This window comes from Schistocerca cancellata, chromosome 2 (assembly GCF_023864275.1).
Source record: "Schistocerca cancellata isolate TAMUIC-IGC-003103 chromosome 2, iqSchCanc2.1, whole genome shotgun sequence".
Lineage (NCBI taxonomy): Eukaryota > Metazoa > Arthropoda > Insecta > Orthoptera > Acrididae > Schistocerca > Schistocerca cancellata.
Genome location: NC_064627.1, coordinates 1050719716 through 1050743444, shown reverse-complemented (window position 1 = coordinate 1050743444; position 23729 = coordinate 1050719716). Strand labels below are relative to the sequence as shown.

At 39.1% G+C, this 23729-nt stretch overlaps 1 protein-coding gene across 2 annotated transcripts in view; it reads left to right on the top strand.

Moving 5' to 3' along the window:
• Positions 1-23729, top strand: part of LOC126163031 (uncharacterized) — a 300543-nt gene that overhangs the window by 220685 nt on the left and 56129 nt on the right. For both annotated transcript variants that reach the window (XM_049919905.1, XM_049919904.1), the window contains exons 16-17: positions 2391-2482; positions 6719-6826. In XM_049919905.1, the coding sequence (XP_049775862.1) occupies positions 2391-2482; positions 6719-6826 (200 nt within the window). The remainder of the gene's footprint in view (positions 1-2390; positions 2483-6718; positions 6827-23729) is intronic.

The window sequence follows — 23729 nt, the reverse complement described above, 5'->3', positions numbered from 1 at the left end:
AATGTGCGAGGGTCTCATGAAGACCTTTACTGAAGAGTGGAAACAGTGTTTTGATGGCATCGTTAGTCAGGATTAAACATGGTTGTTATTGTCCGAACCTGAGAGCAAAACCCAATCCATGGACTGGCGTCATCAGGGTTCCTCTCAAAAGAAGAAACCAAGACTTTCACAAACAGCAGGCTGAAAGGTGGTGGCCTCCTCCTGGGATCAGTGTGGCGTCATTTTGATTGACTTTTTGGAACCTTACTCCACAATTAACGGGACCATTACTGTTTGTCATTGGGAAAGATGCAACTTACCATCAAGACCCACAGACCACAGCTTCACGGTCAGCTCATCAGACTACTTCATGACAATGACAAACCCCATACAGCCCTTATGACACAGGAGAAAATCAGGAAAATGGATTGGCAAATTGTTCCTCATCCTCTCTACAGTCCGGACTTGGCTCCGTCTGATTTTTACCTCTTTGGTCATCTAAAGGCCCACCTGCATGGTAAAACATTTGATAGTGAGAAAGACCTTATTTCCTGTTTCAAGCGATGGTGTAAAAGTCAATCCCCATAATTTTACCAAAGTACATTTACATCATGGAAAGAATGTTGGGCCAATGCATCATAGCTGATGGAGGCAACATTGACTAGGGTCAATATATAACTAAATGTTCCAAGTATGTTCACAAAAAATTTCATTCTCCTCCTGCAAAAAATAAAAAAAATTAGAGAAGACAGTGTAAAACTTTTCGAACCCCTGTGTATATTAACAGGGACAATAAAACATGAAGAATAATGAGAACTCCAGCAACAACAGCTCTGCCATGCCCCCCCACTGATTGCTACTGCTGTGCAGAAGTGCTGCTCAGTCACTGCTGCAATACTGACTATTCTTTGTGTTTTACTGTTCCTATTAATACATATTGATAAAGTGAATGATGCACTAGACTAATATGGGATTGCTCTATTGAATAGACCTGTAAAATTTCATTTTAAAAATAATTTTATTCATAATGGGAAACAAATTGACACTTTACGTCGATGGGGGCATTATGTGAAAGATGTGATGAGCAGGATTTGTTTGGGCGGACTCCAGATACATGCTGCAAAAACAATAACATCAGTGTGATGTTAAAAACACCAAAACTCACTGAGCACAAATATGGACACAATGGATAAGAGCAGTCGGATATAAAGGGAGAAATTATCACATAAATTAAGAACCTGTTTCCTGTTCTAGAGAACAGAGATACAAAGATGAAGCGATGGTATAATTAATAAGTTAGTTGGCAACAGCTGCATGCTTTGCAGCACCAAGAGTAGTAAACAAAAGAAAATATAAGAAGAACCACAACTACTGATGGGGAGAACAGATGAAAACAGAAGATTTATTTTAAACATTATACGGTTGTCAAGCAAAAACAGAAAATGGATACAAGGTCACAAAATAACGCTTGGAAGAACTAGGCTATTTAATGCATCAAAAAATGAAGAACATGTGGGAACAATGCGACAACAGGTAGATATGGTAAAACATGTGGCAAATGTGAATCCTTCAGTACAATTAACAAAATGTGTATGCATTAACTTGGATATTGATTATTTAAACAGTACAGTAATTGCTTTAATCCATATGGAAGAGAGTTGGTAAGATTTAAGGAACTGTAGATCCAATGCTCTTTTGCCAGTGATGCACAAAATTTACATAAAAAATCTTGATTGTCCAGAAAAAGAAAAAGAAGTTCTATAGCCAGGGCAAATTAGTTTGGAAGTGGGTCTAGCATGATAGACCATTTGCATGTTGTAAATGAGTTGACCGGAAGAGGTGGTGGATATAAGCTGTTAATTTATAAAGTCAAATATTTTGATATAGCTTTTGAATCTGTTTCAGTTTAGGTGTATTGACAACAGTTAGTGTAGAAGACTGAAGAAAGGAAGTCAACCTGCATACATCAGTATATTGAGCAACATGAAGACGTCTGCATCTATGTTTATGATCTAAAAGCCACCTTAGGAATGTGGCAGAGGGTACATCATGTACCACTATCATTTCTGCCTCTTGCTTTTCCACTTATGAATGGTGCACAGGAAAAATAACTGTTGATAAATTTCTGTGCGAGTTCAGATTTCACCGCTGGGTTTATTTAATAGAGATATGTGGGAGTGAGGTTGTTGACAGTTCTTGGAATATATTCTGTAGTAATTTAAACAGTAAACTGTCTACTCCAGTGAGACAAATAGTCACCTCATTCAGACTGATACTAATACAGATCAGTCATATGTCATTCAGCAGTGGTTCATATTACAATTAAATGATGATTTCTTTTGTATTATTGATAAAACACACTTTTATTTGTGAGAATGAAAGATGATGAAATATCAATTTTGCCATTTTAGGAGAACCGAGGTTTCAGTGTGAGATCTGCCACAAGATATTTCAGCGTAGTGACACACTGCATGCACACCTTGCAGTTCATAGAGAGGCTCAGGTACTGTGTAGAAATTTATGTGTGTGTGTGTGTGTGTGTGTGTGTGTGTGTGTGTGTAGTTTCGTGTTATTTTCTTTCTGTAAAAAGATTTTCAACTGTAATACTTGCTTCAAATTTCAGTAAAAAGAACATGAATCTGTTGTACTAGATGCTAATTTAATTCATATGTGATATGATGATGATTATGATCATAGATGATACATGAATAAATATTAAAGACTCTTCAGGCAGGGATGTTGAAAACAAAGGGATATGCAAATATATAAATTATAATTTCTGGGGTGCATTTTATTTTTCTTATCTTTGCCAGATTTATGACTTAAAATGAGAGTAATAATATTTTTTAGTCTTTTATACTAGCTGTTCCACTCTAGTAGCTTACTCATGTGGAACTGATATGGGAAAATGAGGAGTTGTTACATAAATTAAGACAGAATACAAGTTCAAAAACATTGAAGCAAGTAGATTTTGTAGTAATCAGCACACAGAAGTGTGTGCTTGTGAATTAACACTGAGAAATATGGAAAATTTTGAACCGTTTATGAGGAATCTAGATTCCTTACTGTGCTATCTGTCAGACAGCAGTAAACAGTTAATCATCTGTGGTGACTTCAGTGTAGATCTTCTAAGGATTCTTAAAGGACAAATGATCTGGAAAACGTATTTGCATTCTACAATTTGATCTTAGTAGTTAACTTTTTTAACAGGAATGGATGAAGACAGTAGGACCTTAATAATGTTTTCATGGGTGAAGCTTGAAGCAAGGAAATAACTGTGTGCTCTGGAACAAATGCTCTCTCTGATTATGATGCACAGTCAGTTAGGATAAATAACATAGTGCCTTACAGTATGGATACTCCTCAGTGGAAATCAGTTAGAACAATTAATGACTCCCGGGCCAATATTTTTAAGAATAGTTTACAAGAGATGAACTGGCATGAAATTTATAATCAACAAAATGCTAACATAGGATTTAGTCTATCCCATGGTAAATTCACATCATTATCTGAAAATAGCTTTACAGATAATGTAATCAGAAAGGACATTAAACAACCATTTAAAAAACCATGGATCACTAGAGGGATTAAAGTATCTTGTGAAAGGGAAAGGGAAATGAATCTGTTGGCAAATAAAGTAAAGCATATAACTCAATCATGTGAATGTATCACCAACTTCTCCTTCTCAAATTAAGAAAATTATACATTTTCCCAAATATAAAAGCACATCTGGTGGTGATGGTGTTTCCAGTAGATTACTACAGATTTGGTCCCATATAATAAGCCTGGTCTTACCTGAAATATGTAATGCACCACTGACTCAAGGAGTTTTTCCAGAGACAGAAATAAGCCATTGGTAAATCCCTCTATAAGAAAGTTGCTAAGAGAGATGTTGATAACTACTGACTTGTATCACAGCTCACATCATTTTCTAAAATTTTTGATATGACGGTGTATTCTAGAATAGTAGCTCACCTTAGTGGCACTAATATCCTCAGCAAATCACAGTTTGTGTTTCAGAAGAGTTGCTTTACTGATAATGCCATTTACATATTCACTCACCAGATTTTACAAGCACTAAATAATAAAATGGTGCTGACTGATGTTTTCTGTGGCCTATTTAAGGCATTTGACTGTGTGAATTACAGTATTCTCTTAGATAAATTGAAGTTGAATGGGATTGATGGTATGGCCAACCAATGAATAATATCATATTTAACCAAAAGAATGTAGAAAGCTGTAGTTAATAATTCAAACAATATAGTCCATGGACATGATTCTGAGTGGAGAGAACTCACATATGGGTTTCCCCAAGGCTCAGTCTTAGGTCTGCTATTGTTCCCCTTACATGTAAACAATCTTATGTGTAATAAATAACGAGAAGAATTAGTTCTTTTTGCAGATGACACTAGTATTATAATCAAGCCAAGCATACACACAGAAGCAGAAAAAGTGGTAAACAAAGTTCTTAAAAGTACCATTGACTGGTTTTCTGTGAATGCCCTCACTCCCAATTTTAGAAATACACAATATATTCAGTTCTGTACCTCTAGAGGTACTACACTAATGATAAGTGTGAAACATGGTGATGCAATAATAAACTGGGTGGAAACTTCAAAATTCTGAGGCATCCATATTGATGAAAAATGTAAACCGGAAAAACCACATTTTGTAACTTCTAAAACAACTTAGTTCAGCCACATTTGTACTTAGAATTACTGCAAATCTTGGGGAGAGACAAATCAGTAGGTTGACATATTTTGCTTATTTTCATTCAATAACATCATATGAAATAAGGTTTGTGATGAAGCAAGCTGGGATCTTTTCGTTTCCCCTCTTCTTTTGCCATCTGCCTCCTTAAAATTCATTTTTTCATGTCTGACTGATTATCATTAACATACATGAGCATAATCTGCACTTTCATAAAAGAGAAAGGTTGGTACTTAGTCTTAAAGAATATATCACCACATCTAATTTTGTTCTTAGTTTTATGTATGTAATTGATTTTCTAATTTATTTCAACTGTTACTAGTTAGTGTCTGTTGTTATAGGGTGAAATCAGTGATTGTTTCGTAACTTAAATTCTATTGTTCACAATATAAATTCTGTGCTAATTATAAACATTTGGAGGAACCGCTAATAGTATTCTTAAAGGATCTATTTGGCTCTATTCAAAAACATGTTAGCAGAGCCAGCCCTTGTTTAATTCCAAAGTAATTAACAGTTTTGTGAAAAGTATTGTTTGTGTAACGATATCTGTTAATTTCATTATTTAAACAAAGAATTTGGCCTAACCCTTGTAGTAGAAGTAACTGTTAAAAGGAATGAATTTTTTGATGTATTCAGTTACTTTAATGAGTTAAGTTTTAATTGTGATTTCTGTAAATTAAACATCAAACAATGTGCACTTTCAGTGACTATTATTCTGATGATATATAAGGGTCTGATTTTTGTTCCCAAGTCAGTCAGTCCATGGCCAAGTTTCAGACGAGGAACCTGTATTGGTTAGACCAAGAGCAACGTATCAACGTAACTGTGAAATAAGTGTAACACAATTAGGCCATGTGTTAAAACAACAACAGTGTCTGTTCCATATGTACCTTATTATTCTACAAGAACTGTGAACCATGTGGTTAGGCTTTTACTGCTCGTAGATGTTCAACAGTAATCTGTTGTAGCAGTATGTGGATGTTTGCCTGCAACCTATTAATGAGGCTTATCGAAGGTTAAACAACAGTGCACTGGCCATATAACTGTGTATTATTGAGGAGGCTGTGAACAGTGAAAGTAAAGAACTGTGAAATGCAAACGTGCACCGGTCAGCTACATCATTTAAAGTAGTCTGTGTTGATCTTCCAACCCCAATTTTTCAGCCAGTGTAGAAAAGCAGTCAATACCGAGGACAACAAACGAAGAAATAAAGCAGGCGAACATCACATGTTCTGGGGTAGCTCTTTAGTTATCATTGTTAATGTTTGTTAAAACTTTTATTTTGTCATATAATCTCCGGAGAAGCATACATTAACAAGTATGATAATAAACTTTCATCAATTTTGTCAAAAAGATTAAAATGTACCCGTTCCATACTCTTTTTCAGTTGTACTCCACAGTTGCTAAATGCATCTTTTTTCTCCTAGACAAACATATATCATCATAATCTCCTCTCTTACGCTATAGATAACACTTTCTCACGGAAATAATTGGTTTCTTAACTATTACATTCAAGCTTTACATACACCTTTGCCTTAGATACCACTTCTATTTAGGCCTGCATTTCTCTTTGTGCTATTTCCACTGTTGAAAACCACATATTCAACTACATTTCTTAAACAAAATGACAAATGTTTTTCCATATTATTTTAACCACTATGCTGCTGAATAAAGAAAAATATTGAAATAGGTCAAGATGACAAATCGATTGAGTGAAATATGTGCAAGCTCCCTTTCTCTTTTTGGCTGTGTTTGTGAGTCAAAAGAAACACTGAATGGGGAGCTTGTCTGATATTTTTATTATTCACTGTCATGGTGAGCCAAAATTCTTACATTTCTGTCTTCGACTCAGTAATGAAAGTCAATTATTTGTGTACTAGATTCAAAGCTATCTTCCACGATTTCAACATCCTCAGAGGGTGGATAAATGAGTATTGTATTTTTATATTTTCTTTGCAGCATATTTTGATATCAACTGTTTTTCTTGGATTTTTGTCTTGCATACTACAAAACTTTTTTTCTCCCATAGATTCCTTGCCCTGTATGCCAGAAGAAAGTAAAAACTAAGAAATCACTTGCTGTTCATATGAGACAGCACATGGGAACACGCCTGTTTAAATGTGATCAGTGTGGAAAGGTAATCATTAATTGTAATCTTGGTAACTTAAATACACTAATTTGCTCTAACACACTGTATCTTACTTGTTTTTGATCATGATGTTTAATAGTTAATTGTTTATAAATTAGAAGTTTATGTATTTGTACACTAGATGTGTACAGATATGTTTGAGTATTTTTTCGTACTATTACTAAAGACTAAGGGGTGCCACATGGAGAAATACTGGAAGTACGCAGTACATATGACATGAGAGCTTCGTGTTATGTTGGTTTGATTTCAGACAAAAGAAGACACGCTAAGTTGCAGACAGGCACAATTAAAGTGACACTTATGTAAAGCTTTCAGCCACAGCCGTCATCAGCAACAGAGGAACACACACCATTCGTACGCAAAAGCAAGCACACCTCATGCACACATTACCACCAACTCCAGCATCTCAGGCTGGCATTCCAACTCGAGATGCTGGAGTTGGTGGTCATGTGTGCATGGCGTGTGCTTGCTTGTGTGTATGAATGGTGTGTGTTTCTCTTTAGCTGATGATGGCTGTAGCTGAAAGCTTTACGTAAGTGTCTTTTTGATTGTGTCTGTCTGCAACTTAATATGTCTTCATTATGGTCTTTTTATATATTGTTGCTATTCATACCTGGAGTTTCCATTGTTTTATTTCAGATAAATTCTCCTTAATCCTTTGAGAATGTTCAAATCAAAACTGGTAACAGTAACTGCGAGACAGTTATAGCAGCAGTGATTATCAAAGTACAATGGGCAACTAAAACAAGTAGCAAGATTTATTTTTTCAGTAAATAGATAAAAAGAGAGTCATCTCTCAATACGGAACTTGAAACTTTTAACAAGGGCACTAAGTATAAACTTGCAGTTGTGCTTAATCTTCTCTTCAGTTGTGTGAACCAGTTCATCAGTAACCACAGACGGGTGTCCATTTCGTTCTTCATCATGCACTTGATCACGTCCTTCATTGAACAGTCTGACCCATCGCCTAACCATTGAATCACTCATAGAATTTTGTCTGTAAACTTCGCAGATTTGCTGATGAATTTCCTTTGGTTTAATTTTCTTTGCATTTAGAAAACGAATCACATATCTGATTTCACATGCGGCGGCTTTTTCAACTATGGTTGACATTATAAAGAAGCACTGTGAAGCACATGTCAGCAGCAGCGATCTGAAAATGGCACACAAGTCTTCTCCTTGAGTCAGAGTAAATGCTGCACATGCTAGAAACTGCAATCATAGTGCTGCCGCAGATAGAAATAGAAAAGGAACTTACTTTGTGGATGACCCTTGTATTTCAACAGTGCATCATCAACGAGAGCTTTATTGTTGAGTACACATTCACTACAGTGCAACCAACCTCACTTTGAATAAGAAAAATATCCCTTCTAATGGTAACAAACAAAAGATAGCTTTGATTGTCTAGATTGGAAAGCTTGATGTTAGTTGGTTTGCTTTGTATCTGGACATGGCATGGTGAGCGCCATGCCTGTTGAACTTAGCAGGTTCTGCAAATGTTGGACATTTAGTGGGCTTTGGCCCCAAAGACAGCATGCAGTTAGTGGCTTTTGCAACTGAACACAACTTTCTGCAGACATTTTCAATGGTTTATAGTGGGTTTTCTCCCCCCATGAACCATGGACCTTGCTGTTGGTGGGGAGGCTTGCGTGCCTAAATGATACTGATAGCCGTACCGCAGGTGCAACCACAACGGAGGGGTATCTGTTGAGAGGCCAGACAAACGTGTGGTTCCTGAAGAGGGACAGCAGCCTTTTCAGTAGTTGCAGGGCAGCAGTCTGGATGATTGACTGATCTGGCCTTGTAACACGGCCAAAACGGCCTCGCTGTTGTGGTACTGCGAACGGCTGAAAGCAAGGGGAAACTACAGCCGTAATTTTTCCCGAGGGCATGCAGCTTTACTGTATGGTTAAATGATGATGGCATCCTCTTGGGTAAAATATTCCGGAGGTAAAATAGTCCCCCATTCATATCTCCAGTCGGGGACTACTCAGGAGGACGTCGTTATCAGGAGAAAGAAAACTGGCATTCTACGGGTCGGAGTGTGGAATGTCAGATCCCTTAATCGGGCAGGTAGGTTAGATAATTTATAAAGGGAAGTGGATAGGTTAAAGTTGGATATAGTGGGAATTAGTGAAGTTCGGTGGCAGGAGGAACAAGACTTCTGGTAGGGTGAATACAGGGTTATAAATACAAAATAAAATAGGGGTAATACAGGAGTAGGTTTAATAATGAATAAAAAAATAGGAGTGCGGGTAAGCTACTACAAACAGCATAGTGAACGTATTATAGTGGCCAAGATAGACATGAAGCCCATGCCTACTACAGTAGTACAAGTTTATGTGCCAGCTAGCTCTGCAGATGACGAAGAAAGTGAAGAAATGTATGATGAGATAAAAGAAATTATTCAGGTTGTGAAGGGAGACAAAAATTTAATAGTCATGGGTGACTGGAATTCGACAGTAAGAAAAGGGAGAGAAGGAAACATAGTAGGTGAATATGGATTGGGGCTAAGCAATGAAAGAGGAAGCCGTCTGGTAGAATTTTGCACAGAGCATAACTTAATCATAGCTAACACTTGATTCAAGAATCATAAAAGAAGGTTGTATGCATGGGAGAATCCTGGAGATACTAAAAGATATCAGATAGAGTACATAATGGTAAGACAGAGATTTAGGAACCAGGTTTTAAATTGTAAGACATTTCCAGGGGCAGATGTGGACTCCGACCACAGTCTATTGGTTATGAACTGTAAATTAAAACTGAAGAAATTGCAAAAAGGTGGGAATTTAAGGAGATGGGACCTGGATAAACTGACTAAACCAGAGGTTGTACAGAGTTTCAGGGAGAGCATAAGGGAACAATTGACAGGAATAGGGGAAAGAAATACAGTAGAAGACGAATGGGTAGATCTGAGGGATGAAGCAGTGAAGGCAGCAGAGGATCAAGTAGGTAAAAAGACGAGGGCTAGTAGAAGTCCTTGGGTAACAGATCTAATATTGAATTTAATTGATGAAAGGAGAAAATATAAAAATGCAGTAAATGAAGCAGGCAAAAAGGAATACAAACATCTCAAAAATGAGATCGACAGGAAGTGCAAAATGGCTAAGCAGGGATGGCTAGAGGACAAATGTAAGGATGTAGAGGTTTATCTCACTAGGGGTAAGATAGATACAACCTACAGGAAAATTAAAGATACCTTTGGAGAAAAGAGAGCCACTTCTATGAATATCAAGAGCTCAGATGGAAACCCAGTTCTAAGCAAAGAGGGGAAAGCAGAATGGTGGAAGGAGTATATAGAGGGTCTATACAAGGGCGATGTACTTGAGGACAATATTATGGAAATGGAAGAGGATGTAGATGAAGATGAAATGGGAGATACGATACTGCGTGAAGTGTTTGACAGAACACTGAAAGACCTGAGTCGAAACAAGGACCCGGGAGTAGACAACATTCCATTAGAACTACTGACGGCCTTGGGAGAGCCATTCCTGACAAAACTCTACCATCTGGTGAGCAAGATGTATGAGACAGGCGAAATACCCTCAGACTTCAAGAAGAATATAATAATTCCAATCCCAAAGAAAGCAGGTGTTGACAGATGTGAAAATTACTGAACTATCAGTTTAATAAGTCACAGCTGCAAAACACTAACACAAATTATTTACAGACGAATGGAAAAACTGGTAGAAGGTACCCTTGGGGAAGATCAGTTTGGATTCCGTAGAAATGTTGGAACACGTGAGGCAATACTGACCTTACTACTTATGTTGGAAGGAAGATTAAGGAAAGGCAAACCTATGTTTCTGGCATTTGTAGACTTAGAGAAAGCTTTTGACAATGTTGACTGGAATACTCTCTTTCAAATTCTAAAGGTGGCAGGGGTAAAATACAGGGAGCGAAAGGCTATTTACAATTTGTACAGAAACCAGATGGCAGTTATAAGAGTCGAGGGGCATGAAAGGGAAGCAGTGGTTGGTAAGGGAGTGAGACAGGGTTGTAGCCTCTCCCCGATGTTATTCAATCTGTATATTGAGCAAGCAGTAGAGGAAACAATAGAAAAATTTTGAGTAGGTATTAAAATCCATGGAGAAGACATAAAAACTTTGAAGTTCGCCGATGACATTGTAATTCTGTCAGAGACAGCAAAGGACTTGGAAGAGCAGTTTAATGGAATGGACAGTGTCTTGAAAGGAGGATATAGGATGAACATCAACAAAAGCAAAAGGAGGATAATGGAATGTAGTCTAATTAAGTCGGGTGATGTTGAGGGAATTAGATTAGGAAATGAGACACTTACTGTAGTAAAGGAGTTTTGCTATTTGGGGAGCAAAATAACTGATGATGGTTGAAGTAGAGAGGATATAAAATGTAGACTGGCAATGGCAAGGAAAGCGTTTCTGAAGAAGGAAATTTGTTAACATCGAGTATAGATTTAAGTGTCAGGAAGTCGTTTCTGAAAGTATTTGTATGGAGTGTAGGTATGTATGGAAGTGAAACATGGACAATAAATAGTTCGGACAAGAAGAGAATAGAAGCTTCTGAAATGTGGTGCTACAGAAGAATGTTGAAGATGAGGTGGGTAGATCACGTAACTAATAAGGAGGTATTGAATAGGATTGGGGAGAAGAGAAGTTTATGGCACAACTTGACTAGAAGAAGGGATCGGTTGGTAGGACTTGTCCTGAGGCATCAAGGGATCACAAATTTAGCATTGGAGGGCAGTGTGGAGGGTAAAAATCGTAGAGGGAGACCAAGAGATGAATACACAAGCAGATTCAGAAGGATGTAGGTTGCAGTAGGTACTGGGAGATGAAGGAGCTTGCACAGGATAGAGTAGCATGGAGAGCTGCATCAAACCAGTCTCAGGGCTGAAGACCACCACAACAACAACATAGTGGGTTTTGCACCCTGAAACTTGTTCCATTGTATAGGTGCTGAAAAAATCTATGCGGCAGTACATCCAAATCAGAACTGACAAAAAATGCATTTAGCAGCTTTTGCATCAAGGCTGCTCAAATATGGTGAGCTATCTCAAACAGAATGTTCTTCTCCATGCCAAGCAGCATGGATTTTGAAAATTAACCATGTGAAACCCAACTCATACTTTTGTTACATGACATACTGAGATCCTTAGATCAAGGCTGTCAGGTAGATGTAGTATTTCTCGATTTCTGAAAAGCGTTTGATTCAATACCTTATCCACACTGATTATCAAAAGTACGATCATACAGGGTATCAAGTTAAATTTGTGACTGGAACATTTGATTCAATACCTTATCTACACTGATTATCAAAAGTATGATCATACAGTGTATACAGTTAAATTTATGTCTGGATTGAGGAATTTTTGGCAGGGAGGGTGCAACAAGTTATAGTAGATGGAGAGTCATTAACAGATGTAGAAGTACCTATAGGTGTGCCACTGGAAGTGTGTTGCAATCTTTGTGTTCATGATATTTATTAATGACCATGCATACATTATTAATAGTAAGTAAAGAAGCATTGTATCCTGTGACAATAATATCAGTGAATCACATTTGGAATTGGTCAACTGCTGCAAACAGCTGGATGTAACTCTTTGCAGGGATTTGAAATGGGGTTATCAAATGTGCTTAATCGTGGGTAAAGCAGGTGATAGACTTCAGTTTATCGGTAGAATACTATGGAAACGCAATCATTGTACAAAAGAAATTGCTTACAAATCACTCGGGCATCCCATCCTAGAATATTGCTGAAGTATGTGGGATCTAACCAAATAGAACTAACAGGGGATATGTAACATATACACAAAAGGGGAGCACAAACTAGTTATTTGATCCATGGCAGAGTGTTACAGAAGAAGCTGAACTGGCAGACTCTGGTAGAGACACATAAACTGTCCTGAGAAAGTCTATTATCAAAGTTCAAGAACTCAGTGTAAGTGATGACTCTAGGAATGTACTACAACTTTCTATGGTATCACTCCCATAGGAAATGTGAGGACAAGATTAATTACAAGGACAAGATTAATTGGAGCATGCACAGAGCCGTTTAACCACTCATCCTTCCTGTGCTCCATACATGAATGGAACAGGGAAAAAATCCTAATAACTGGTACAGGGGAGATACCCTCTGCCATGCACTTCATAGTTTTTTGCAGAGTTTAGATGTAGACGTAGCTGTAGATGATGTTGCCATAGATGTAGAAACTGATGTTTGTGGCAGTCTGGAGGATGTGTCTTGTCAGTTTTGGTGAAAGTGGATTATAGACATCAGACATTTCCATACCATTGTTCAAAACAATGATGGTGGTCTTAGATGGAAAAGTTCTGCTTATCTGGCCACTCATTATGTTGATCAGCATTTCTGTGCTATCACTTATGTGGATGTAAACATGTGGAATTTGTGGTTACTTTACTGTTAGACCACAGCTGATACTAAGTACTGCACAAAAAATGCAGTGAGTGTTCTTCCAGCCATAGTGATTTATTTTGTAAACAAAGACATGGTGTCATGTATGTAGGAGTACACTGCAGCTGCTGGCACTGCCTCCAATGGCTACCATGCCACAGTATTCCTAGGAGGGTGTCCATATTGAGTCTTCTGGACCATCTGTGGGGGAATATGTGGTTATCATAGTGGACGCACTTTCCATATTCCCCTTCATCTCCTGCATGACCTCGAACACCATCTGGTCCACAATCATTGCTGTCAAAGCTATTTTCTCCGTTGAGAGCTCCCCTGCAATGTTTATGGATGGTAGTGGCCTACAGTTTCACCCCGAGGTAATCATAGACTTCAGCTAAGTGTAAGATCATTCTTACAAGTCTTCCTTTCATCATCCTTCCAGTGGGGAGGCAAAGCAGTTAATGAGTACATTCAGTCAACAACTATAAAAGAGCATATGCACTAATAGTAACATGAATTATGCACTCCATAGAGTCCTACCATCTTACCATATCACTCGTGTCAAGAGCCAATCATCAGCCAAAATCCTCCATGGGTGAAGATCTTCTGTTCCCACAGCCACAACCACCTCTATGGCACTTTCCAGCCATGATTCTAGGCAGTGCCATTTGGACCTTCTCTTGTCCAATGCTATGTGTAAACTTGATGCACGCACTACCACTGCCAGCATGGTATGATTTCCAACACTGTGAGGATGGCCCTGAAGGATGCCAGAGCCCCAGCATTATTGCAGCAGCTGTTTGTGGGAAATTTCCATTGAGCGAGATATCCTGCCACCACTAATTGAGGCCCCACCCATCCTATACCCTGAGGTGTCCATGAACAGAGATATAGACTGAGATATCACGGATGTCCAATCACCTCTGGATGATCCAACTGTGTTGGAGCCCATGGAGAGGGTGCTTGCATCTCTTCCACTCTTCCCAATTTCCTCATTTCCCCATTCACTGGACACCCAAGCACTACCCTGCTTGCCATTTGTGACTGCCCAGGCTGTTTAAAGAGGAGGATGGAGGGAAGGAGGGGAGGTGGTGGAGTAGAGGATGTACCGTATTTACTCGAATCTAAACCGCACTCGAATCTAAGCCGCACCTGAAAAATGAGGCTCGAAAGAAAGGAAAAAAAAAAAAAATTCCTGAATCTAAGCCGCACGTAAAATTTGAGACTCGAAATTCAAGGGGAGAGAAAAGTTTTAGGCCGCACCTCCAAATCGAAAAAAAGTTGGTCCATTGTAATACGAGACACAATTTAGGTCGAATGAATGATGATACAGCTACAGTAGTTTGGTTCGAGTCGTAAGCTTAGCAGTTAAGCTTTACCAGGTAGCCATTGCTATGCGTCAGGCGCTCCGTCCGTATTTATACGGGTACCCTTCCTTTTTCACGTGCTTCGTCTGGTTTGAATCGATTGCTTATTTTGCTTTGATCTGATAAGTGCCGTTTTCTTTGTTATAGGTGTTTACGTCACTCTAAGCTGAAAATGCATTACTGTACTGTGTCATGCATTGTTTGTCGCGTCATGGCTTGCTTTTGTGTGCGCTATCGCCACTTACAATTATAAAAAAAAAGAGAGGAATTGTCTCATTAGCAAAACAATGGCAAGACACTGCTATTTGTTGTTATTTATACTGCTGCTTTCTTTGATAATGATCAACAAGAACCAAATAATAAACTGCGTATGATAGAATATGTTCTAACAAGAGTTTAGCGAAAAAATTTTCTCCGTTTGAAAATCTTCGCGGCCGCTTCTTTAGTACATCAAATTCTGCACAGAAATTAGAGTTATCTTACATTTCAAAATCTAGTCAGTTGCCGTGCTTCATTTCTGACTGTATCACTATTAGGCATAAGAATAATACGAATATAAACATGACACGATATTTATATTCTTCCACGTTTGCTGTTGTCTCACTCTAGTTTCGTAGTTTATTAGGCAGACAGGATTTAATTGAGATAGCAGCAAACATGAAACAATACGTTGCAAAATGTTTATATTCGTATTCTTTCTTATGGTGCAGAGAATACTGCATGTGATTCACATTTCTTCAGGTTCCTATTGGCAACCATCTCTTCCCACAGGTAGGACAAAATTCAGAACGTAGAGTTGGCCGTATTGACAAACATCCCAAACCGTCTTGCCAGTCAGATTTTCGTAGTAGATTGAAATTCTGCTACATTCGAAGATGAACAATACGGAATTTGTATTTACTTCATTGGATAATGTATGGAAATGCAGTGGTGGAAACTCAGGGCGGAGAATAAAAGCTCGTCTTCCACCTTTTTTAAAAAATTTATTTACTGACGCAGAGGTTTTGGCGCCAGTATTTATCTTTGTGCCTACAAAGCATACCTGTGTAGCGCTACATATATTCGACAGCAGAAGTTAGTTGTGGCGGCACCTACCAACATTTTTCAGAACTTCCGCTTGCTTTGCACTCGATTCTAAGCCGCAGGCGGTTTTTTGGATTACAAAAACCGGAAAAAAAGTGCGGCTTAGATTCGAGTAAATACGGTAGTCATATCACCCATAGCAGGAGGTATGAGTAACATGACTAATGGGCTAACCAGCTGAACCATGTGACCTGCGTTTAAGGCCTCTGCACTGCTTCAACAAAAAAATGGCTGCTGAGCGAGGAACACCACTGACCTCTTGCGGTGAGGTCATATCACATTCTAGGATTTCAGAATCTGGATCTTTGGACTACTTCTGGATGGAATATTTAATGCTGGTGAAAACCCAGATAGTCCAGCCAAATAGCAGATATACCTTGCAAAAGGTGGGGTAGACAAGTTTATTTTTTCAACTCCTTCATATGGTTGGAAAGATTAGAAAACCGAGTTTTGCCAACAAAATTTCGCTTGGGAAAACTTTCTGCAGTCAAAAAACTTGGAAAATTTCGGCCTTTTTTCAGTTTTTTCAAAATATCTCAGTTTTTTTGCTGCTATCGCTTTAACATCTATTTTCTTTTCTAAAGAGCACAAAATTCTCTACAAATTTGATTCTTGCCTTTTTTTTCTACTCTCAATATCTAAGGCGCTACAGCGCCTCAAAAAATACCAATTTTTCAAATTTTGAGCATAGTGGCAAGATACCTTATTTTTGATCACTATTCTTTCAGTTTCTATTTGTGTAGTATAAATACATTATACATCATGTTATATGTTGGAATTTACCACCTCACTTTCAAGTATTCAATTTCTCTGTATGCAACATGAGGATTGCTGGGAACCCAACTATTGTGATTCTTACATCACTACCTGAAGTTCACTATGGGCCGCCTCAGCCCTGGTATTTGTAAAACTATAAATATAAAAATACACCATTAAGAGACACACACACACACACACACACACACACACACACACACACAAAATAAATCGTCTCAGGAAACTGCAAATAGGCAACCTAATTAGGTAGGTAATTATTCTTGTGTATAAAAGCCACACAGTTGACATTAAAAATAAGTAGCCTTATTACAGTTATAATGCATTGTCAGTTACTAAAAAATGTTGACAGTTCTGGGTGTGTAATACTTGTAATATCGCATTTTAGTGCACTTGAGACAGATATGGGCATCACTTCCAACGTTTTGATGGGCCAGGTTCCTTAGTGTCACCAGAAATACCTTGAGTTACGGATTCAGAGTCTGTACATAGAGTTGATCCCAGATTGACCTCTTCTTTAGACAGCGAGTCAGCCTCAGCAAGTTCGTTCATTTCGTCAGCGGTTTCCTCAACATCCTCCATAACATCATCTTCACTGTCTCATCATCATCATCATTATCATCATCATTTAAGACTGATTATGCCTTTCAGCGTTCAGTCTGGAGCATAGCCCCCCTTATACAGTTCCTCCATGATCCCCTATTCAGTGCTAACATTGGTGCCTCTTCTGATGTTAAACCTATTACTTCAAAATCATTCTTAACCGAATCCAGGTACCTTCTCCTCGGTCTGCCCCGACTCCTCCTACCCTCTACTGCTGAATCCATGAGTCTCTTGGGTAACCTTGCTTCTCTCATGCGTGTAACATGACCCCACCATCTAAGCCTGTTCGCCCTGACTGCTACATCTATAGAGTTCATTCCCAGTTTTTCTTTGATTTCCTCATTGTGGACACCCTCCTGCCATTGTTCCCATCTACTAGGACCTGCAATCATCCTAGCTACTTTCATATCCGTAACCTCAACCATGTTGATAAGGTAACCTGAATCCACCCAGCTTTCGCTCCCATACAACAAAGTTGGTCGAAAGATTGAACGGTGCACAGATAACTTAGTCTTGGTACTGACTTCCTTCTTGCAGAAGAGAGTAGATCGTAGCTGAGCGCTCACTGCATTAGCTTTGCTACACCTCGCTTCCAGTTCTTTCACTATGTTGCCATCCTGTGAGAATATGCATCCTAAGTACTTGAAACCGTCCACCTGTTCTAACTTTGTTCCTCCTATTTGGCACCCAGTCCGTTTATATTTCTTTCCCACTGACATTACTTTCATTTTGGAGATGCTAATCTTCATACCATAGTCCTTACATTTCTGATCTAGCTCTGAAATATTACTTTGCAAACTTTCAATCGAATCTGCCATCACAACTAAGTCATCCGCATATGCAAGACTGCTTATTTTGTGTTCACATATCTTAATCTCACCCAGCCAGTCTATTGTTTTCAACATATGATCCATAAATAATATGAACAACAGTGGAGACAGGTTGCAGCCTTGTCTTACCCCTGAAACTACTCTGAACCATGAACTCAATTTACCGTCAACTCTAACTGCTGCCTGACTATCCATGTAAAGACCTTTAATTGCTTGCAAAAGTTTGCCTCCTATTCCATAATCTTGTAGAACAGACAATAACTTCCTCCTAGGAACCCGGTCATATGCCTTTTCTAGATCTATAAAGCATAGATACAATTCCCTGTTCCACTCATAACACTTCTCCATTATTTGCCGTAAGCTAAAGATCTGGTCCTGACAACCTCTAAGAGTCCTAAACCCACACTGATTTTCATCCAATTGGTCCTCAACTAATACTCGCACTTTCCTTTCAACAATACCTGCGAAGATTTTACCCTCAACGCTGATTAAAGAGATACCTCTGTAGTTGTTACAATCTTTTCTGTTTCCATGTTTAAAGATTGGTGTGATTACTGCTTTTGTCCAGTCTGATGGAACCTGTCCTGACTCCCAGGCCATTTCAATTATCCTGTGTAGCCATTTAAGACCTGACATTCCACTGTATTTGATGAGTTCCGACTTAATTTCATCCACCCCAGCCGCTTTATTGCACTGCAATCTATTGACCATTTTTTCCACTTCCTCAAATGTGATCCTATTTCCATCATCATTCCTATCCCATTCTACCTCGAAATCTGAAACATTACTGATCGCATTTTCACCTACATTGAGCAACTCTTCAAAATATTCCCTCCCACTGCCCAAGGCATCCACAGGATTCACCAGCAGTTTTCCTGACCTGTCCAAAATACTTGTCATTTCCTTCTTACCTCCCTTTTGAAGACTGCTAATTGCACTCCAGAATGGTTTTCCAGCAGCTTGACCCATAGTCTCCAACCTGTTTCCAAAGTCTTCCCACGATTTCTTCTTCGATGCTGCAATTATCTGTTTGGCTTTGTTTCTTTCTTCAACATAACTTTCTCTATCTACCTGGGTTCTGGTATGTAGCCATTTTTGATACGCCTTCTTTTTCCTTTTACAGGCTGCCTTGACTGTATCATTCCACCAAGCTGTTTGCTTCATCCTACTTTTACACACTACTGTTCCAAGACATTCTTTAGCCACTTCTAGTACTGTGTCCCTGTACCTTGTCCATTCCTTTTCCAATGACTGTAATTGACTACATTCAACTAACTGGTACCTTTCTGAGATCGCTGTTATGTACTTGTGCCTGATTTCCTTATCCTGAAGTTTCTCCACTCTTATCCTCCTACATATGGACCTGACCTCCTGCACTTTCGGCCTCACAATCCCAATTTCACTGCAGATTAAATAATGATAGTGTCATCAAAGAATCCCCTGAATACACGTGTGTCCCTCACAGCCTTCCTGAATTCCTGATCTGTTATTATATAGATCTGGTTCCCCTGCCTTCCCAAGTATACCGGTGAATGTTCTTATGTTTAAAAAAGGAGTTTGTGATTACTAAGCCCATACTGGCACAGAAATCCAAGAGTTGTTTCCCGTTCCTGTTGGCCTCCATATCCTCTCCAAATTTACCCATAACCTTTTCATACCCTTCTGTTCGATTTCCAATCCTGGCGTTAAAATCACCCATGAGCAGAACACTGTCCTTGTCCTTTACTCTAACGATTACATCACTGAGTGCCTCATAAAAACTATCCATCTTATCTTGATCTGTCCCTTCACAATGCGAATATACTGACACAATCCTAATTTTCTTGCTAGACACTGTAAAATCTATCCACATCAGTCGTTCGTTTACATACCTTATTGCAACTACGCTAGGTTCCATTTCTTTCCTGATGTAAAGCCCTACACCCCATTGTGCTATTCCTGCTTTGACTCCTGACAGGTAGACCTTGTATTCTCCCACTTCCTCTTCTTTCTCACCCCTTACCCGAATGTCACTAACAGCTAAAACGTCCAGCCCCATCTTACTTGCAGCCTCTGCCAGCTCTACCTTCTTCCCAGAGTAGCCCCCATTGATATTAATAGCTCCCCATCTCATTACCATTTGTTTGCCAAGTCGTATCTTAGGAGTCCCTGGTTTGTCAGTTACAGGTGGGACTCCGTCACTTCCAAAGGTCCGAGGCATTTTGCTCTGATTATTGCCAGCATCATATTTAAAGTACCAGGGAAGCAGGTTGCTAGCCTTACTTGCTCCGAGGCCCATTGGGTTTTACCCCTAACAGCTGAGGGACTAACCGGTGGATTTGGTAGTCTTTGCCGTATGAGCACAAAGGTGACCACGACTCAGAATATGTCCGAGATGACCAGCCTTATTCCAAAGTAACTGGTATCCCAACTGTCGGGACCACTTACTTGGCCACTCATACGTTGCCCGTGGTTCATGAACTAGGACATGACTACAGGAACCCACACCATGAACCACTTCACTGTCTTCATATAAAAATTTTGGCACATTGTCACAGTTGACCCCAATACATTTCTTGCAAATTGAAGAAAATTTCCAACCTGCATTTCTGCAGGAGCATGCTCGGCCACAGTTCATCTTGCATGAGCATGAAACAATGTGAAGAAGAGCTTCAGGTGCTGGATCTTGGTTCATTATAATGGGTATTGGACCATGGTCACTGTGATTCCAGCCCCATTTCTCAGGAGGTTTCCAGTTTCCCATCCAACGTTGGACTTGTTGGTAAGTCCGCAACAAATGATGTTGTGCAGCATCTTGTGTAGGTGGCAACCGTGCAAGATTCAGTTTGCTTTTTGTGGCAGACTTGGCGAATAGCTGGTACCACAAATGGTCTAGTGTGTGGGAACTGCTGTCACCTCCACTATACAATGCGATAGTAACCTGTTCTCCTGCTGTTCTCGCGGTAGCGTTCTCGCTTCCCGAGCACAGGGTCCCGGGTTCGATTCCCGGCGGGGTCAGGGATTTTCACCTGCCTCGAGATGACTGGGTGTTTGTGTTGTCCTCATCATTTCATCATCATCCAGGAAAGTGGCGAAATTGGACTGAGCAAAGATTGGATAATTGTACGGGCGCTGATAACCACGCAGTTGAGCGCCCCACAAACCAAACATCATCATCATCATCATCCTGCTGTTATTATTTCTTCACGGGTAGCATGTGGTTTATTGAACATGCAAAGCGCTGAGGTTAGGTGTTCATTTTTCGCAACGATATTGCAGCACGTAATTTTTCCTTGACCAAAAAAAGCGGATGTTGTATCACATCCGCTAAAGGCATGAGTAAACAGAATATATTCACTGTCAAACTTGTAAGATGCAGTGGAAAACCACTTGTCTTCTGCAGTTCCTCTTCCTGGCTTTAAGAAAAGTAAGTTTTCAATGCCTTGCCACAAACCGGTCATGAGCACAAGCAGGTCAACATCTTCTCCTACAATGACAACACTTCCAAAATCTTTGGTTCTTGAAATGGCAGATGTTGCAATCATAACGTCAGCATCTTCTTGTGCCTGGTGCACTTCAATGCTACACTCCAGAAATTCCTTTTTAAGAAGTGTGATCAAACGCATCTTGTTTTGTTCGTTGTACAAGAACTTGTCCTGAGGGACTTGGTTCACCATCTCTGATTCAACCACAATGTCAACCGAAGAATGTTTTTTGGACCTACGAATCCTCTCAGCACTCTTTGTGCTACATTTGTCTTCGTCACATGGATACCCATCAAATACAATAGCAAATTGAGATCCTAAATGACGTTGCAGGTAAGAAACATAGCCTTGGGCTATTGACTTGAAGCAAACATTTCGAGTCCAAGTCACTTTGTGGATAAGGTACCTTCCATCAATGACAAAAAATTTACTCGGTCCACCTGACGTCACATCTTCCACTGGAACGAAGGCATTGTAGAATGAAGATTTTGTTCCTTTTCGCATGCCTTTTCCTGAGAATATGGACATTGGGTAAGGAGCAACTTCATATTTCAGAAAGGCTTTTAACTCTTCTTCACTTTGTTTCATGAAACAAATCCTTTGGAAAAGAGTTAAAGGATCAACTGGAGTAATTTTAGTGCTCCCAGCTTTTACAGAATTGAATGCAGAAAGGAGAGTCACAACTTTATCTTTTCTATGGAACTTTACATCGTGGAAATTGTCACCAACTATTCTTTTCATGCCTTTTTCCCCCTCTTCGTGACACGTATGACAATTAACATCCTCCGTTCTGACAACACCACTGCTGATAGACATTATAAAATCACTTTCAGGGAAGGGAGGGTGCACTGAAAACCAATCACGCAGCTTACGCAAGTCTATGCCATCTCGTTTGATGCGACAACTTCTTGCATCTACATGCTGTTCTGATGTTACTGCGCTCACTTCACAATACGACTCAGTTTCTTCACAAATGCTCTGCATGTGAATCATACCGAATGTTCATCTGGTTAATACACTATCCGTAATTCCTTGGCCAGAAGCAAGTCCTCCAGAACTCTTCATGGTTCTCATCAATTTTTGTTCTATAATCATGTCAGAAGGAACCCCTGACCAATACTTTTCTGATCGCCGGATTGTAAAATGTCTTTTCGTTGTGAACTTCTCATATGCAATCGTATTACATATTGTAACACAAATAAACATCACGCAATACGACGTGAATGTGTTCATAGTTACTGAATATGATGCTGTTTGTCCTGGCCCTGTAGCAGAGTGAGATGGTAAATTCCAATGAATAACATGATGAGTAATATGTTTATACTACACAAATAGAAACTGAAATAACAGTGTTCAAAAATTAGGTAATTTGCCACTTTGCTCAAAATTCGAAAAATTGGTATTTTTTGATGCGCTATAGCGCCTTAGATACTGGGAGTAGAAAAAAATGGTTAGAATCAAATTTGTAGAGAATTTTGTGCTCTTTAAAAAAGAAAATAGACGTCAAAATGATAGGAGCAAATGAAACTGAGATATTTTGAAAAAAACTGAAAAAAAGTCTGAAATTTTCGAAGTTTTTTGACTGCAGAAAGTTTTCCCAAGAGAAATTTTGTTGGCAAAACTTGGTTTTCGAACCGTTCCAACAATATGAACGAGTTAAAAAAATAAAATCGTCTACCCCACCTTTTGCAAGGTACAGGCTTTTTTTCTGACAGTTTCACTGGACTAAGAACTTTACTGGGACTTTCTAGATGTTTCTTAGGCACTGTATTCATCTATTCATTGATGGTTTGATTAGGACTGGTTTTGCTCATAGTGTTTTTGTGCTTTATCAGTAAATGCTGTATGCTGTTCCAAACAGGAACTAAATGAACTAATTATACGGTGAAAATCTAGTGTGTGGTGTGTCAGTCTTGCTGAGACTGATCTATGATAGTTAGTTGTTTGCCACGCTGGCCTTCTTGGTTGGCTAGCTGTTACTTTTGGGGACAGTTTTATGCAACTCACATTGGATTGTGACTGGTGTCCATTGGTTTGGATTCTCAGCATGTTTGTGTTGTTTGTCTTATAGCCATCTGCAGCTTGAGACATGTCAAAGTCCATGCTGATTTTCTCATAGTGTAATGTTGTAGACAAGCAACCTACAGTTTCCTGGTAGGACAAAATTGAGTTCATAGAATGTACGTATCCACACAATAGCAGTTGTGGTGCTTTCATGCAGTTAACTAAGTTTGTGTGCAAAAGTTAGTCACTGTAAGTAAGCACAGCCTATGTAAATAACTAGAATCAATGAATCTGGCACACAAGTCCATATCGTGGTCATGACCATCATAGGACAGCAAGTAAACAATCATAAGAACAGTCCAGAGGTGAAGTCCAC